We start from the raw sequence: 17597 nt of genomic DNA on the forward strand, positions 1-17597 counted from the left end.
GGAGGAAACGGGGGGGGGGGGTGCCGTGTCGTCACATCTGTCCTGGAGTTTTATGCCGTTTATTAGCAGTAGAGTTCAAGTAAAGAGAAATGCTGACAGGCTGACCTGACTCACAACTCCTGTCAGCGTGTTCCTCCAGTGAGGCTGCTGGACGTCGACTGGCAGTGTGACATCATCGCTTCTGTTGATGATGTCATCGTCTGACCCTGATTTAAGACTCTGAAGTCCAGAGATGATAAATGGACTCAATGGCAAGCGAATAAGATGACACCAAAAAAAAAGCAGAGAGACCAGAACATAGAAGACGTCATCATCGTCACGTGATGAAGACGTCCAATAAGGTTGCTGGAGCTTCTCAGGTAAGCATTCTGAAAAACACCTGAAGAAGAGACTAGTTTAAACACCTGAAGAACAGACTAGTTTAAAACACCTGAAGAACAGACTAGTTTTAAAACACCTGAAGAAGACGAGACTAGTTTAAAACACCTGAAGAAGACGAGACTAGTTTAAAACACCTGAAGATGAGACTAGTTTAAAACACCTGAAGAAGACGAGACTAGTTTAAAACACCTGAAGATGAGACTAGTTTAAAACACCTGAAGAAGAGACTAGTTTAAAAAATGTTTTAAAAAGCTCTTTCAGGCTCTTCTGGACACGTGGAGTTTACTTTGAGATCGTCTCCATCGTCAGGAGTTTGACAGAATGTTTAAAGTCGGGCTCCAGAAATGATCCAGGACTCAAACTTGTCACGACTCTTCATCAGCATGAGGATGAGGAGACGAGTGAGCGTTCATTTGGAAATCACCTGAAGAGATTTTGAGGTGAATCATTTTTAAATGAGCTCAGCGTGAAGAGAATTCTGGGTAACGTCTAATTCTGTGTTAAAGCGTTCAGTTTACACCTGCAGACGTGAGCTTCACACGTGAGCTGCTGAACTAACCCGACCCCAGGACTAACCTAACCCGACCTTAACCTGACAAGAAACTAACCCTAACCTGATCCTAACCTAACCTAACTCAACCCTAAACCCTAACCTAACCCAAACTAAACCCTAACTCGACCCTAACCTGACCCTAAACCTACCCAACCATAACCAATTAACCCAACTCCTAACCCCGAACCAAACCCTAATTTAACCCCTAACCAACACTAACCCTAACCCCCCCCCCCCTTCAACAGAGGGATTAACCATCAGTTTGTCTGCAGGAAGCAGATATTCATACATCAATGTATATGAAGTAAAAGCAGTGAATTGTGGGTAATCATGAAAGGCAGCTTAAGTATCAGAAATCACCCCCTCTACACACACACACACCTCCTACACACACACACACACACACACACACACACACACACACACACACACACACATCACACCTCCTCCGGTGGCTCACAGCTCTAGTATTGCGGTGAACGACTGTTCTCCGTGTGGACGGATGCGTTCAAAGACCTTCTTAAGACCACTTAAAGCACAACAACAGTCGCTATGGCAACAGGAGGAGGCCATGAATGTCCAGGAGTAAATAAATAAAGACAGAGGTGATGAAGAGGAGGAGTCCTCTGCATCCAGGAGAGAGAAAAATCAGAGGAGGAAACAGGAAACGGGCCGAGGGGCTCAGGGGCGGAAGACATCTTTGTTTAGTCTCTTCAGACAAAGAGAGAGGTGGGCGGGGCATGGCGGGGCGGCGGGCGCGAATCAGACGCCAGAAGATCTGGGAGGAGAAGAAGGAAGAAAGGAGGGGAAGATGTGGAGAGAAAAGAGAAACGAGTGTTTAGCTGAGTGAAGCTCCAGACTTGATGGAGGAAACATTCTGCGTGACATCACAAGGTTGTTGTAAATAACGCTGTGTCCATGTTTTATTCTGGTCCACATAAGGTCAGATTTGTACTTTTTCAAATTAATCTACAGCAAGAACTGCAAGTGAAAAAGCTAACGAGCTAGCACAGGCTACATGATAGTGATTCTTTGTCCTACAAATAAAAATTGACAAAGTGTGTGACAGGATCAGACGTGTGGTTCCAGCTGAACTGATCCGGGACCCTGATGTCGATCAGGGGTCAGGATCACAGGCGAGGTCGTACCTTCCTCTCCGGATGTTTCTGCAGCCGCAGGGAAGCAGGAAGACAAAAATAAATTGAGGTCAGATGATCGGCGGGTTCACGTCGACCCGAAGCAGAGAGCAGACAAACATGCAACAGAGCTCAGAACCAAAGTCCTGAGGAGCGTTCACGCGTCTCGTCAACCAGTCGGCTGCAGGGGGCGGGGTTAGACGCAGGGTGGATGCAAACACAGCGAAGCATCTGCATTAAAGCGTCCGTCCAATCATGAAAGCGTGTGGCGTTCACACCGAACGTGAAACGACACGTTCTAAAATTGAATTCAAAGCTGCAGGTTTAGAGTTTTAGCAGGCGGGACCGTCGGGTCCTGACCACGCCCTCTACTCCAGGTGTGACACCACCTGATCAGGTTTGGTGTGAACGTGCTACGGCCATCCAAGCAGAGCGGCATTCTGAAACAAGCAGGAGTTAGCTCATAGCTTAGCGAGGAGCACGTCAAGCAGACGGGGGCTTACTTAAATCCCCAGCCAGTCCCCCCCAGGACTATGGCTGCCAGCAGAATAGCACCAGCAACCGAACCTATGATGATGTTGGTGCCACTGGGACCTGTGGGATGGAAGCAGTGAGGAATGAGAAAGGGACTAAAAGGAATAAAATCACACGTGAGGCGTGTGGAATATCCGGGGATTAAACCGACACCCTTTCAGCGCTCGGGGACTCGTCGGGTGGGGAACCCACCCTTGTATTTCTCGGGCCCCTCTGGCGGCGTCGGGATGGGGATGGGGTCGAAGACGCTGCAGTCCTTCCCGGTGTAGTCGGGATCGCAGATGCACTTCACCTCGTTACTGCAGGTCTGCAGGACACACAGGAGGACGCGTGTTCTGAAGCACCAGATCCAACACCTGAGGGCGGGGCGGGGCCCGGCGGCGACCGACTCACCCCGTGGTGGGAGCAGATGCGTGACGACGACGAGCCCGGGCAGCTGCTGAGGTTAAAGGTCGGAACGGGGAGGCAGCGACGCTCCAAACACATCATGTTGGGCCCACAGGGGGCGCCGTCCTCCACGTAGCCCAGGTCCAGCCCGTCATCCAGCACGGCGTGGCCGCCCCTGAACACCACACGGGGTCAAGGGTAAAACACCTGTCTGCTTACAACCTGAACACAGATTGTTTGGATTCTAAACAGAATTTCTAAAGTGAGTGGCATTCCCTGATCACCCCGCTCTCATTGGACGATTCCCTCCAATGAGGGGCCAGAGGAGGGGCTCCAGTAGGTTTTTTTTTTTTGTAATGGAGTTTGAAACACATCTTGTAACTATGGTGATGCTGCGTTCACGTCATGTGGGACAGGAAAGATTTCCATCTTCAGATCTACAGTAATCCCTCGTTCCTCGTGGTTAACCCATTCCAGGAACCACCCGCAAAACACAAAAGTCCGCGATGTAGTGACTAACTATTTTATTATTTACGGTAATTTAAACGTTTATGAACCCCGCCCCCCATACTGATATTAAAACACCTTCTATCTGTATTATCTTTTCCCACACTCTGATAGACTGTTTAAAACTTTTAAGTGTTTATTTAATTTACTGTCAGCCAATAGAATGAGCATACGGTATCATGTGACTACCTACTAAAAATCTGAGATGTACTGAAGCCGTGCATCTTGAAGCGTGAATAAACGAGGGATTACTGTAGTTCTAAATACGATTCTGACGTGACGACATCAGTGATCATGTGATCCTCTTCCAGAGTGAGTCGGGACACTGAGAAAGAGCGAGTCAGGTTTCGAGGTCACGATCAAAGACAGCCAGGACTCCCGACCTGCAGTCCATGAAGCGGTTCTGGTGGTGGACCGTCAGGCTGGTCAGCCTCCCCTGCAGCTCCCCAAACCTGGGCTTGTCGGTCAAGTTGGTGCACAGCAGCAGCCCACACAGGACGTCCCTGACGGACGACACGAGGAGAAAACACGGTCAGCGCCCCGCGGTCCACCAGCCCCCCCACCCCCCGCTCACTCACTGCTTGTTGCACTGCAGCCATCCCTGCCCGGCCGGGTCTGGTCCACAGTTCCCGTTCTCCGTTCCCTCAGAGTTCAGCTTCTCATAGCAGAACCTGTCTGCTGAGTCTGGGGGGGGGGGGCAGGAGGAGAGAGTCAGCATCGCCTACGACCTGCAGGTGGACACCTCTGCTCAGTGAGAACCTACTGTAGCCCCATAGGGTCCTGCACTGGCCGTCTCTGGTCTTACAGCGGCCGCCATAGCAACGACCCTGAAGTAGAAGATGATGATTAAGATTAAGACGAGGATGAGAAGGACAGGAAGTCATCCCGCCACTTCTGTTTAAGCCTTTACCTGTCCGGCGTCACAGGTGTAGCCGTCCAGTTTGTGGACGTTGTGAGGACACTGTAAGAGAGACATCACCATCATTATCATCATCATCATCATCATCATCATCATCATCATCATCATCCAAACATCCTGAAAGCTTGGATCGGGTGTCTTCTACCTGGCGGGCGTCTCCTGTGCAGGTCTCTGGGATGTCACAGTCGTTGACGGCATCGCGGCAGGTCACTCCTCTCAGCTCATACTGTCAAAAAACCACAGAAGAAGAAGCAGCAGCAGAAGGTTAAAAGAGAAAGAGAGCTTCACCAAAGGTGAGGAGACAAATGGGGGTGGGGGGGGCTCACCCTGCAGTCCCTGCAGCAGAGACCATTGCTACACATGGCATTGTGGGTAAGTGTGCACTTTTTGCAGCAGTTGGCTCCACTTCGTGAGCAGTCCTATGGAGGAGAGAGGCTTTGGTCTGAAGTCGGCTCTCGTCATCGTTTTTTAACATAAAGACCATGAAGAGTAAATTCCTTGGTGGACTCACCACTACGGATCCACAGTCACATTCCTCCCCCAGCTCCACAAACCCATTGCCACACTCCGGTGGGTCCAACAGCTGCAGGATGAAAAAAAACGTTAATCAAGAGGTCTAACAACAGTTTAACCGAGAAAGAACTGTTTCCACTGAGGAGGACCCATTTCTGTTTGGACATCAGAGTGTTGACCTGAAGAGCTCGGAGAAGCTAAAGGAACCAGAACCCGTCCAGTGGGAGCTGGTGACAGGACTCACCTCCCTGGGCTTGTTGAAGAGACAGCTGCCCCCTCCCAGCTGGAGGAACCGCAGGTACTCGTCGATACTGCAGCGGGAGAACTTCCTGGATAGATAATACCTGGTGGAGACACAGACGTCACCGTCAGGTTATGTTTAGGGGCTACGTGTCAGATGAAGGACGGAGCTGCTCACCCTGTGTCCTCCATGATGCAGCCCAGCCACGGGTCGGGACACCTGCAGCCTCCTGGACACACAGAGCATTTATCTGCCTGTAGCACCTGTGTCAAACTCAAGGCCCGGGGGCCAAATGTGGCCCCCCAGGTCATTTTATGTGCCCCACAAAAGTATAAAAAGGTCAGTGTCTTAAAATAAATAGCTCAAAAGTGTGCTTTGACCAAAAACTACATTTCCCACAATCCCACAATTCTGTCTGCATGACTGAAACCTGACTCCTCCAATCTGCACTGCTGTCATCTGACCACTAGAGGGAGCGCTCCTCATGTCCGTGCGTCTCACCGGCGGTCAGATGCTCCTTGCTCCTCATCATGCCGATGTTCTGGCCGAGACTCTGACACAACGTGATCGCCATGGGACCGACGCTCCCAAACTGAACACACACCGACAGACGGAGACTCAGACGGCACGATCAATCACTCTGATCAGTTCACTATCGATACATCTGTGACAGTCTCACCTCGTTGATGCCACCTCCTCTGGTGGGGGAGCAGATCCCCCCGATGTAGGCCGCCTCGCTGCGACCACTCATGAAAGTCCTCCCACTGCAGAAGACAAGAAGAAGAAGAGGAGATGGAGGAGGAGCTGAGGGAGGTGGACGAGGAGGAGGAGTCAGCAACAGAAGCAGGAGGAGAAAAAATGGGGAGGGGGGGGACAGCGCCTACGAGAAGAGGTGGACGGCGTCGCAGCGCTCCTTGATGCTCTCCTTCCTGTACTTCATGAAGTCTCGCAGCGTGAGCAGCGCGTCGTCGCCCACCGACACCCTGTTCTCGGAGGACCAGGTTTCCATGGCAACCAGGATGATGCGCGTGTTGAGCTGCTCCTTGAAGATCTGACCTCGACAAAAGTGAAACCACAACTTAGAAGGCAGGAAACATTTTCTCAGGGGGGCGGGCGTCCTGAGATTGTAACTCACCGCGTCGGCCATGTTCACCACCGCTTTGGCGAAGTTCTTCGTCTGAGTGGTCGACCGCCGCAGCTGCACGAACTGACCCGAGAGAGGAAAACACTCTTAACGCTCCTCATCGTCACCGAAAGACAAGCAGTCGCCGCCTCACACCCACCAGTTCGTAATCGTTCACCACCATCAACTCGATGTACTTGGTCTCCGTCTGGACGGTGCGCTGACCTCGCCGCACCTGAAGGACGGAAAGCGCGTTTGAGTCGAGCAGTACCACCGCAGGCCACTAGAGGCAGCGTAGGTGTATAAAAAAAAACTATCTACAGACGTGATCAGGAAGAACATTTAACTGACTGAAGGTGTGTTCGGTTTAGAGGTTGGAAACATCACATTCCCCAACATTTAAATCCCCAAAGTCTACAAATGTTTGAACGGATGCGTCGGATGAAGACACGCCGGCGGCGGCTCAAAGCCGTCCTGTCACGCCACCAAACACTCACTTGTCTCTTCGAGCGTCTCAGGCCTTTTGCAATGACGGCTTTCCTGTCTTCAGACTTGTCGTCTCTGTGCTTTTGCTCTGCCTCCCCGACATCGAGGTCGTCTTTCGGCGCCGCTCTTATCAGAGAGCATCCTGGGAAACATAAACACTTTAGCCCACAGCACAAATCAATATCACAGCCAGATGAGGAGGAAAGAGGGAAGAGGAGAAGACGACTGGGACGAGAGAGGAGAGCGTATCCTTGAACACTTTAGATCATGTGACATCATGAGGTTCAGGAGTCGGACGAGGTTCTCTGATGTGGACCGACCTGGACAAGGAGGCGGGGCCAGATCACCGTCAGGCACACGATACACAACGTGATCCACCTGAGAGAGAGAGAAAGAATGTAAAAGTAGTCTCTTCATCAGGTGTTTTAAACTGGTTTCTTATTCTTCAGGTTTGTAATCATGAGGTATTTTCCTCTTTGGTGAGCCGGTCCTTTCAGGAACAGGCTTTTCGGACCCGTTTCCAGGTGTCTGGTGTGAATATTTGAACCCGATGTTCTTCGGTTTATTTAGGACTTGTCATAATAACAGGGAAACAGGCTTTAAAAATCATTCAAACCCTGAGGAGGCTTCTGCGGGTCTGAGTCTGGCGGGAAGCGAAGTGCTCTGATGAATAATTGATGACCGTTGTCATAATGGCCATAACACCGATGGACGCTGTGGAGGACATGAACTAGGAATGAATACTTGATGACAATGACCCAGGGAGCGAGTCGGAGGACGAACTGCAGCACCGACCAATCAGAACACGAGCTGTAGCATCGATCCATCGCCTCAGTCTATGTAACTGAGCTGCACTGTGGACCTTAATGGAAAACAGCTCAGCCTCTCCCAGTCTAAACGTTCTCCTCCCAGTCCCACCAGTCTCTCTGCTGCACGTGTAAAACTACACCTTCTGTGTGTGTGTGTGTGTGTGTGTGTTTTGTATATCGCCGTCTTGACAGGTATGAGGTCAGAATGTGTGACTGAAGTTTTTTCACATCAACATCAGCTAGTTGCTACTTGATGTTCGTGGTTACGGCTCGTCCAATCAGCATCAATGTGGTCTCACCTGGCTGCCGTCGACCGGTTGGATGCTGTAGGACATATTCCCATCAGAAAACATCCCACTGAAACACACGACATGCAGCAGTGAGATAGACGTAGGTTGGGTACCGTGAGCCGATCTGGTACCTGCAGGTTAAAGGTCTGTCTTCTTGCTGAGCTAAAATAAGCTAAGCTAAGCTAATGTAAGCTAAGATGTTTGACGTTTTTTGTGGAACATAGCTACACATCATGCCACACGTAGCGTAGCTTCCAGGTGAGGCGTGTGTTTACTCACTGCAGGCCGTGGCAGGTGGACAGGGCGGCCCAGGACCCCGGCAGCCCCCTGAGACGCCCCTGGTAGTAGCAGTGCTCTCCTCCCTGGAAACACATCACAGGTCGCCATGAACGCCACACCCTTCAGTGACATCACAACGCATCAGACCCTCCAGTCCAGTCCTGACCACAGACAGGAAGTGGCGCTCAGGTCTGTCAAACCACTCAGGTTCACAGGGACCAGTGAAAAGGTGACACACAAAGGCGGAGCATTTCTTTGGACTCTACAGCTATAATTTGCATATGACCTCAGGTGAACCTATGACCACCTGCACCAAAGGTCAGGTTAGTCGGAATTGAAATAACGACGATTTCAATTCCCCTCATGATGAGAAACATCCTCACTGCTGTGGTTGGTAACCATGGTAACCGTCCTGTTTGGTCAGGTGGTCTTCAGAAGAGAGTGAAAGAGGTACAGAGACGGTTTCAGAGTCCGGGGGGAGACAAACCTGAACCGGGTCACCGGCTGCTCTAGTCATTAACACACCTACCAGACTCTGTGACAGCTGTCCGTCGTTGTCATAGTGACGCTCCACGTAGTCCGTAGACAGAAGGTTACTGGAGGAGGGAAAAACACGTTAGCATTAATTCTGTGCCTGTTTGATGAAGCATAACGTTCTGTTATTGATTATCGATCGTCTTGGACACAAATGTTATCTTAACATGCCACACTGACACCTGCTGTGTCGGTCTGATGTCATCACAGGACAGAGGATACCAGAATAACCCAGACAGTGGGGGGGGGGGGGCAGTGTAGTGAGGATGTTGGACTTACTGGTTGAGCTCCAGGTCCAGGATGAAGGTTGAGCCGAAGGCCTTCACCAAGAAGCTGCTCCGCGCTAGATGGATGGGCTGGGGGAGAGGTGTGGGCGGGGGTGGTCAAGAACTGTTCATACACTGAGAGTTAACGTCAACGGTTTCATGATGTCACAACACAAAATGACGGGTAGGGGACGGAGGAAGGGCCAGCTGATGATCATCATCCTCATCCTCATCCCTGGGGTTAAAGATAAATCTGGTCCCTGAAGCTCCATCTGACCTTCCTCTGAGGTGACCCCCCACCACCACCACCACCATCACTACATTACTGGCCCCATCAGCCCAGCAGTCTCAGCATCCTCTCTCTGCAAACCACTTAGCATCAATCTAACTGGTCCATATACGTACGCCCATATAAGGAGTCATCGGGAGAGCTTGCCGCTGACTGTGGAGAAGGCTCATATTAAATATTCAATGTTTAAACACCACAAAGAGTCTCAGCTCAAGACTCTTAAGTCACAAACAGGAAGAGGGTTTTAACTACGACCATTGACTAATGTGTGAGACACAAGTCCAACAGAAATCAGATGTTTCTGTTATAATGACGCTGCATCTTCAGGCTCCACACAGGAAGTGGTTCTCCTCTACAGGAGCACAGAATGGACAAACCAGTCCCACTGTGTTTCAGCTGCCAACATAGGATCTCCTGCATCACCTGGATCTGGTCCAGACCAGATCAATAGATGGACAGAAGAACAAACTGACTTTTACTGTTTGCGGAAGGTGGGGCATAGGTCAGGTGTCCCCGGTTTAAAATATTCACATTCATTTTTATTGGTCAGTTTAACAATGAAGAAACTAAAATAAGTTAACATTCTCTGTTAAAAAAGTATTTAAATCAGTTTGGGGTCATAGTCCTGTATCCAGTCAAACCTTTAACTTTTAACAAATAACCACACACATGAACTAGAGCTGCAGTGCATGATGGGATTAACATTTCTGTTGACCGGTCAGAACCGTAGCGACTGAGACGCTGACCTCAGCAGCTCCAGGTCAGACGTCCACTGACAGGACAGGTGGAGGTGTGAAATATTACCTGATGGATGAGGCCCAGGTGAAGGTCAGACGTACATGGTTTAACATAAAATACACACATAAAAATTTATCTATGCATTAATGGATATTTTAGTTCCAAACCATCATACACAAAATGTTTTGTATTTGATGGGTCTGTCAGTAAATAATTCCAGTTTTGTGGGGAACCCCGTGGCCCCTTGAATAAACAAACCCTGAGGGTCCCATCCGAGTACCAACAGATGAAACGGGCTGAACACAAACCTGGTCTCCAGGTGTGTGTTCACGGACACGGGTGTCCAGGCGGCTGTGGAGCAGCTCCTTCTCGGAGTGGATCTGCTGCAGGAGCCTCTGGGGCTGGACATGCTCCTCCGCCGGGGGCAGTCTCCCCTGCGCACCGGGCCAGCCCGTCAGACCTGGCGGGAGACACCGAGGGAGGGCTCGGTCAAGCGTTCCGGTGTTCTTTCCGGTCACCGAGCATCATCAGGTAGGTAGTTACCTGTGCACACCGCAGCGAACAGCAAGCATCTCACAGCCCGCATGATGCTCTCATAGTCCCGCCGGAATCCCCGGTGCAGCTGTAGACGAGCCGTCTTTGACGGTGGACACGAACACAGCGGCGGGGTTCCTCACCTCCTTCCCCCGGTCAGGCGACTGAGAAGCACCGCGATGCGTCTCCTCCGCTGGGCTCCGGCTGCATGTCGGCGTCACCGAGATCCAGAGCGCGATCACGTTACCGGGCTCCGTGGAGGCGGCGGGGATGCGCGGGGAGGACCCGGACACGAAGAGCACGTGGGCTCCCCGGGACCACCCCCAGAGTGACACCTGCCGGGTCCGGAGCCCATGACGTCAGCTGATGGTCCGGGGAACAAACAGCACAATCCATCCAGATGTCCATCGGTGATGTTATGGAAATTAATTTATCCAAGACTTTTAATTTTTAACGTTAATTTTATTTCAAACTGTAAATTTTTATTTAACTCACTGATTTTTGGTGAAACCGGGTCCATTTTTGAATACAAACCTTTATTTAAAATTAAAAGAAAATGGTGCTTAGCAATTAACAAACATGCTCAGGAGCTCGTTACGTATCCGTTATAGCAAATTAAAAAAATTCCAACAATGAATAGATTCTTCCGGTAAAGGAAAAATAAGTTTTGTAATAGTCTGGTCGAAACAAAAACTCTTAACGTTTATGAGACACGAAGCTAACCCGTTAGCCCTAAAGCTAACGCTAGCCCAGTAGCACGAACATCTGTACCGAGATGCTAATTCGTGTGCTAATACTAGTAGCGTTTTTAAATCGGATTATTTTTGGAATTTAATTTTTAAATCTTAATATTTTGTAGCTAAGAGTCCCCTTCTTTGAAATCCAACTACTTATTCAGCCGTAAACTAATTTTAAAACTAAAACTAATTATGACGGTAATTCAGGTCCTGATTCTCTGGAGGTCCTTGGTGGCCAGGTAGTGCCTGTCTGTAAATTTAAAATGTTAACTGAACCGGACTACGTGGATAATAAATCTTCCGGTTAGTGGAGACATGAGAATCTCAGCTTCATGAATGCAACAATAAATAATCCATGGTTTCATCTTTTCTTCCTGAGCCTGACTTACATGAACTTGAATGAACAAACATGACATCTTTCATTTCTCACAGTGAATGTTCTAGTTGGATGTTGTTACTTATAGATATCAAATATTGTTTGTGTCAGCTGGAATCTGGGATGAGGAGCCAAGGGTACATCGACCCTCTGCTGCCCTCATCCTCCTCCACCACGGCCCGCCCAAATGCTTTTCCTCCAGCCGCCATGCAGAGTCAGCATTTGGGAAAAGGAAGTGGCCTAAGCACCAGGAAATGACTGGTTAAAAACATTTATTAAAAACACTTTATATAAATACAGGGGCAGTTCCATGCAGACAACATCCTCTTTGCTTTAAAACGTCTAGCGTGATGTTTGGACTCCATCTGCTCCTCAGGAAGGTGATCTGACACTGGCCATGACACCTCCTGCGACTGCAGTGCTCTCGTCTCCTTCCGCCAACCTTCAAGAGTCGTTTCCTGACATCAGTTCACCGTCTCGTGTGTGAGTCCTCATCAACGCCAGGGCGGCTGGGATCTGATCCAGACACAGCACTTACAGTAATTGAGTAATGCCCCCCTTCAGAAAGGCCTCATTAAAGCCTCCAAGTGTTCCCGGACACGGATGCTGAAAGCCTGCAGTCAGCAGACGCTCACTTCACTCAGGCCTCACTGCACAAAGGGCAGAAATATTGCAGCCTCCACTGAGCATCGTAAAATAAAAATCTGCAATGAAATATTTCATAGTAGTCTACACTGAGATTTAAATATTTATTCCCTTCGCTGTGGTATTTTGCTGAGTTCAAGTGCTGACTCTTGTTTCATGTCTGTCAGTGCTGAACCTCGACAACCTGCACCACTGTCCTGTTAAAGGCAGAGGGGTCCTGCTCCTCCCCACACAGAGACGCCCCCTGGTTTGGCGTCTGGAGGACGGTGTGGAGGCGCGACTCGTAGTCAGCGTCCTGCATCCAGGCGCCCGGCCTGTGGAGGACCTCCTCGTTGAGTTTGCAGCTCGGCTTGCTGGACAACGGCGCCGACGTGGTCGGGGCCGCAGAGAGCAGGTTGCAGTCCCACTCGGAGTCTGAGAACGACTGACTGAGGAAGTTTGGGATGAGAGCGGACTCGATGCATGCTGAGGTGGAGTGGGATAGGCACGGGTGGGAGTCTGGTGTTTCAAGAGGAGGGTTTGCCCTTGAAGAGAGCTGAGAGGCAGCACAAGTTCTACCATTTCTAATGACATCAGTCTGATCGGGGGCTGATGAGGTGAGAGTCTGCTGCAGATGCACCCGGTTTGAGAATGGCCACACCTCAGGGGGTCCTGGATCGGTCCATCCGTGTGTCCCGCTCATCCTCCTCCTCTTGTTGTTCCACCTGAGTTCGGGACTGGCCGACCTGCAGCGCTTTTTGGGGTTTGGTGTTCCAGGTGACGTCTGAGGGAGGGAGTGAGACCTCCGGGAGGGGGTGATGCCATCGGGTCTTCCTTGGTGAGGATGTGGAACAGAGATGGGACCTGCATCTGACTCAAACGCATATTCTGCAGGATCATTTTCAGACATGTGTTCGTCCTCTGCAGCGTGGTACTGCTGAGGACTGAGGGCAGGGGGGTCTGAGTAAGAGGAGTGGGGCTCCTGAATGAAGTAGGCGTGTGGACTGAGGACCGGAGGCAGGGAGTAAGGGTGGGGGGATAAACATGGTGGCTGCTGTCCAGCAGAATCTTGGCCTTCCACATCCAGGACTGGAATGTCTGGACTGAGAGACGGAGGATGGATGTCAGCGGGAGGAGGGCCTGGATCCTGGATGGGGTCTGCCAGTGATGAGCCCCGTCTCTGCAGCTCCTGAACAGCATGCTCTGCCTCAGCATCAGTGAGGGGGTCCAGCTCGCAGACATCTTGGGGGGGCAAGGGGGTTCTAGGAAAACCAACAAACCTTTAGAAACAGAATTCCTCCTCCCCATCCAATCAGACGGCGTTAAACTCACCGGTTCATCGTTTCTTCTGACTCCCGAGGATCTGGGTCGAATCCTGGGAGCATCTGAGCCAAACACACGTCCACCAGGCTGTAGCTGGACGGATCCAGGATGAAGGCTCGGTGCTGATCCGACTGCAGATGCTGAAAAGTATCAAGACACAAAAGATAAGGGGTCTGGGTTTCCAGTGGACCAGCTGACACCAGTCTGTTTTTCCATCTTTCCTTCATGTCAACACTCCTCCTAACTAATGTGCAACATGAGTGAATAAGAAATCTTAGTAATTGTTAATGGCTTCCACCTCGTCCAGGCGGGCGAAGGCTTGATGGCAGCATTCACAGTATGACAGGTCCTTTTTACGGCGTCTCCATGGTGACTGGTTAGAGCTCAGCAGAGATTTGTCCTTCATGCTGTTCTCAATTCTTTTCTTCTGCCTGATTCACAGAGAATGAACAATTACAGGTAAAAAGCAACACCCAAAATGTTGGGTCAAATCTCCCGACGTCAGGTCAACCAACCTGGGTTTGTTCTGGCCCTGTTCTGTCTGCTGGTTGAACCGAGGAGGAGGAGGACATTCAAAGGGACTGAAACGACCCCAGTAATACAGGGAGGGGAAGGTCATGGACTGCAGGTGTAAAGGTTTGTACTTCCTGGTGAGAAAATAAATAAACAGCTTTCAGTGTGAAGTAAAACCATCAGACACCAGGAAATACTACACTGGAAGGATTCTGAACTTTCCCGAGCTCTGGCCCGTTAACTGAGATGAACCGTTAACACATCGACCCCCCAGAAGGAGCACAGGAGAGCCTCGTCTCAGACACGGTATCCACCTGAGCTCCTGGGGGGTGGAGGATCGTCCCACCACTGGGGGTGTCATCACGTTACACAATGGTACTGGTTCAATTATAGAAATCATCCGAGCTGAAACACAAACCTCCCTAAAGAGCAACGAGTGGGGTCCAAAGGGTCGCCCATTGTTTCACTGTCGTTATGCAGGAAGAGCCAAAAAGCTAATCTGCTAATGACGGACTGGTACACGAACCGCTACATGAACCCGGGCTGGTTCCACGTTAGACTCAGGATTAAAGCTGCCAGAACAAAACTCCGTAGTGGCTCAAACTGTAAAAAGCTTACATTCATGCTTCATCTTCTGTGAATTATGTTAGTCAGCTCATATCTGGTGTCACCTCTCTTGTGGGATCTGATCACTGGATCCGATCACAGTCTGAGTCCCATCACTCCTCACCTGCAGAAGACTATTCCATCTACCCCCCCCCCCCCCACACACACAAACATAGCCAGGATAAAACTCACCTGCTTCGGTCTTCGATTTTAAGATAAGGAGACCTCAGAGCGGCAGCTGCAGATCAGGAACAGACAAACAGACAGTTAAACTCGCAGAAAGTCAACTCTGTTGTAAAGACACAGCACCTATGGATCCAACTAACCTTTGACAACAGGAGGAGTTTGCTGTTTGGTTAGGCTCCTCTGCAAGAAAAAGCAGAACAAGGCTCAAATTTGAGAGAAGCAGCTTTTACAGGACATCAGTTGTGTTTTATTTTAAGAGTTTTATTTCTGTGAATGATCTTCTTTCTTATTCATCTCACCTCCGGCCTCCTGTTGGCTGTGTTGAAGCTCCCTCGTGTCAGTTGTTTCAAATAGAAAAGGACATCTAATGCGACATTAAGGAGCAATATCCTGGCTGACAAATATACACAGCAGTCATGTGGCGCCACCTGCTGCGTGCAGAGCTTCACTGCATTCCTGTGAAACAGGCACAGGGCATGCATCACATACTGGGTGATGTGAAAAGGATACCATCGACGTACAGAATCTTCACCCCCCACGACCGGGCACTGGCCAAAACGCTGTTCTTCGGCAACTGTTCCTACGAGACAGCATTAAGTCAAGATGAGGACCGGCATCAACCCATCATGGACACACGAGCTTAAAGCAATCTGACTCACGTTGTTCCGCATGGCTTTTTCAAGCAGAGCCTTCCCACGGCTGCCACAGGCCTGCGGAGACAGAGAGTTCAGTCCACCCCCAAAGGAACATCATTTCTACACTGAAAAACATTTCTACTTTCTATGCTGCATGACTGGTGGTGGACACAAATGCTGCTCCCTGTCGAGCTTCTGTAATTGACCTTCAATCCCACACAGTCATCAGCAACTTTGGCATATTATTGGGTTAAATAATATTCGTGTGTGCATCTCCAAAGCTGTTCAAATCAATCCACTGGACTTTAAGAAAGTTTCTTGAAGTTGATTAGCAGTGGCTGGTCTTTTCCCAGTTACTAAACCTGTGAGGTGTGGTCAGTGCTATTCATACTCCAACGACCATAATCAAAACCCATCTGGCTCATCAACAGTGGTTGATGGGTGTGTCAAAGGGGGTCGTTGAAATGTGTGTGTGTGTGTGTGTGAACTGTGAAAGGTTTTTTTAACGAGTGTGTGATTAGAACCATTGATCTAGGAGTTCCCGGTCGCCCTTTGTCATCGCTGAGGAGGCTCCCTTGCGTCTTTATGGGATGTTGGGCCTCTCCACTCGGCTCCTTCGTCACAGTTTTGGTGTTTGGACACTTCAGGTTCTTCAGACTCTCTTGGCTTCCCGTCACAACAAAGCTCACGTCCCGGTGCAGAAAACTCTCCACAGCCTTCAGGGGAAAAAAGGGTTACTGACTTTAGTTTCAGTGGGTAACCAAATCAGCTGACAATGTTTTAATGTGTGAATAAATCTAAATTAAAAAATATTCTATTCTAATGTTCCCGCACTTCTTTCAATTTTCTGCAGGACTTAAAATGAAAAAGTACAAAAAACAAACCATTAAATTTTGTTTAGGTTTGTTTTAAAAATGATGCCAACATTTCAAAACTCAGAATTCAACTTATCAGTTTTGACTTGTATTATTCAATCCCCCCGTTTGTCAGGTTTAGTAGGAACATCTACAATTGATCACCTGATAATAAACAATACATCAGTTTAAATGAATCAATACAACATCAACTGTTGGGACTCCACTGCGAAAGTCTGAAGGTTGTCTCAGTGTGATAATAATGTGTCTATAACAAGAATGCCCACAGAAGGTCAACACCAGCCTTGTTACCCCAGCAGCTTACCCCTCCAAGCAGAGGTAGGGTCTCCAGGAGCAGGGCCGTGGAGCGCTTCTTCACATTGTCCAGGTAGAAGGTCTTCCCCTCCAGTTTCTTCCGCCCGGGACCCAGCGGACCCAGAAGGCCCGGCTCCTTCGCACATCGCTGCTGCATGATGGTAACGGAGACGGGCAGCTCCTCCAGGGTCCAGCTGAAGAGGCAGGAAGCAACTCGTTACTCGACTTCTCCAACTTTTAGCATTTACGCGTCAAAAGAGATCGCTTTAAAGCAACACTGACCAGTTAGATGAGATGTTTCGTCATTTTGCATTAAAATAATATCGCAAGTTCAGTAAAAACAAACAACAACAACAACAGCCTCTGGTTGTTTAGCTACTGTGCCTTCTACTAGGTGAGGTTAGCTGACCCGAGCTAAGAGCTAAACCTCCGTTACGATATAAGTTATCTGAGCAACAAATACACACAAACAGTTTGTAATGACGTCACTTTAAATTTAATCCATTCCCACAGACGTCACGCTTCAGATTATATAAAATACAGAAGAAATGATGCTCACCACTAGCTGGAAAGAGTTGAAGGACCAACCGCCGCTTTTTAAAAACACTGGCGAGTTGTCCACGTCACATCCGGGTAGACGACACTTGGACGTAATGAGCGTCATATGCCCCGGAAGTAATCCCCAACCTCGTCTGCTGGCCCCATCCCTCACTGTTAATGACTTTTGACTCGTTTCAAAAAACAAAATAAAAGAATTGCAAAAATAATTTAAATAAAGATTTCAACATCAAAATGACCTGAAAACCTTCAGAGATATGAAACTGTCAGATACTCAGCAGAAATCTGGTTTTATTTTTAATAATCATTATTTTACAGAGATTTGGTCTCTTTGGTAAGAACTAATATTTC

General features: G+C 49.3%; 2 protein-coding genes across 2 annotated transcripts; both read right to left on the bottom strand.

Annotated features, from left to right (window-relative positions):
- Nucleotides 1-1205: 1205 nt before the first annotated feature.
- LOC137588125 (disintegrin and metalloproteinase domain-containing protein 11-like) lies at nt 1206-10767 on the bottom strand. The gene is made up of 26 exons (XM_068304963.1): nt 10529-10767; nt 10294-10445; nt 8972-9048; nt 8688-8754; nt 8159-8241; nt 7889-7946; nt 7101-7158; nt 6792-6922; nt 6455-6529; nt 6307-6378; nt 6056-6222; nt 5851-5935; nt 5673-5763; nt 5349-5400; nt 5175-5274; nt 4929-5000; nt 4744-4836; nt 4563-4643; nt 4409-4459; nt 4262-4325; nt 4077-4182; nt 3882-4001; nt 2998-3166; nt 2797-2911; nt 2574-2664; nt 1206-2100 (listed from the first exon to the last, which is right to left on the bottom strand). The coding sequence occupies exons 1-26, from the start codon at nt 10569-10571 to the stop codon at nt 2052-2054; spliced, it is 2322 nt and encodes a 773-aa protein (XP_068161064.1). The 5' UTR covers nt 10572-10767; the 3' UTR covers nt 1206-2051.
- Nucleotides 10768-11894: 1127 nt separating this feature from the next.
- dbf4b (DBF4B-CDC7 kinase regulatory subunit) lies at nt 11895-17335 on the bottom strand. The gene is made up of 12 exons (XM_068304964.1): nt 17248-17335; nt 16699-16882; nt 16044-16235; nt 15544-15594; nt 15395-15464; nt 15184-15248; nt 15025-15064; nt 14891-14936; nt 14095-14226; nt 13878-14010; nt 13589-13719; nt 11895-13518 (listed from the first exon to the last, which is right to left on the bottom strand). The coding sequence occupies exons 2-12, from the start codon at nt 16843-16845 to the stop codon at nt 12441-12443; spliced, it is 2085 nt and encodes a 694-aa protein (XP_068161065.1). The 5' UTR covers nt 16846-16882; nt 17248-17335; the 3' UTR covers nt 11895-12440.
- Between the last annotated feature and the right edge of the window lie 262 nt (nt 17336-17597).

Source organism: Antennarius striatus, chromosome 21 (genome assembly GCF_040054535.1).
Source record: "Antennarius striatus isolate MH-2024 chromosome 21, ASM4005453v1, whole genome shotgun sequence".
Lineage (NCBI taxonomy): Eukaryota > Metazoa > Chordata > Actinopteri > Lophiiformes > Antennariidae > Antennarius > Antennarius striatus.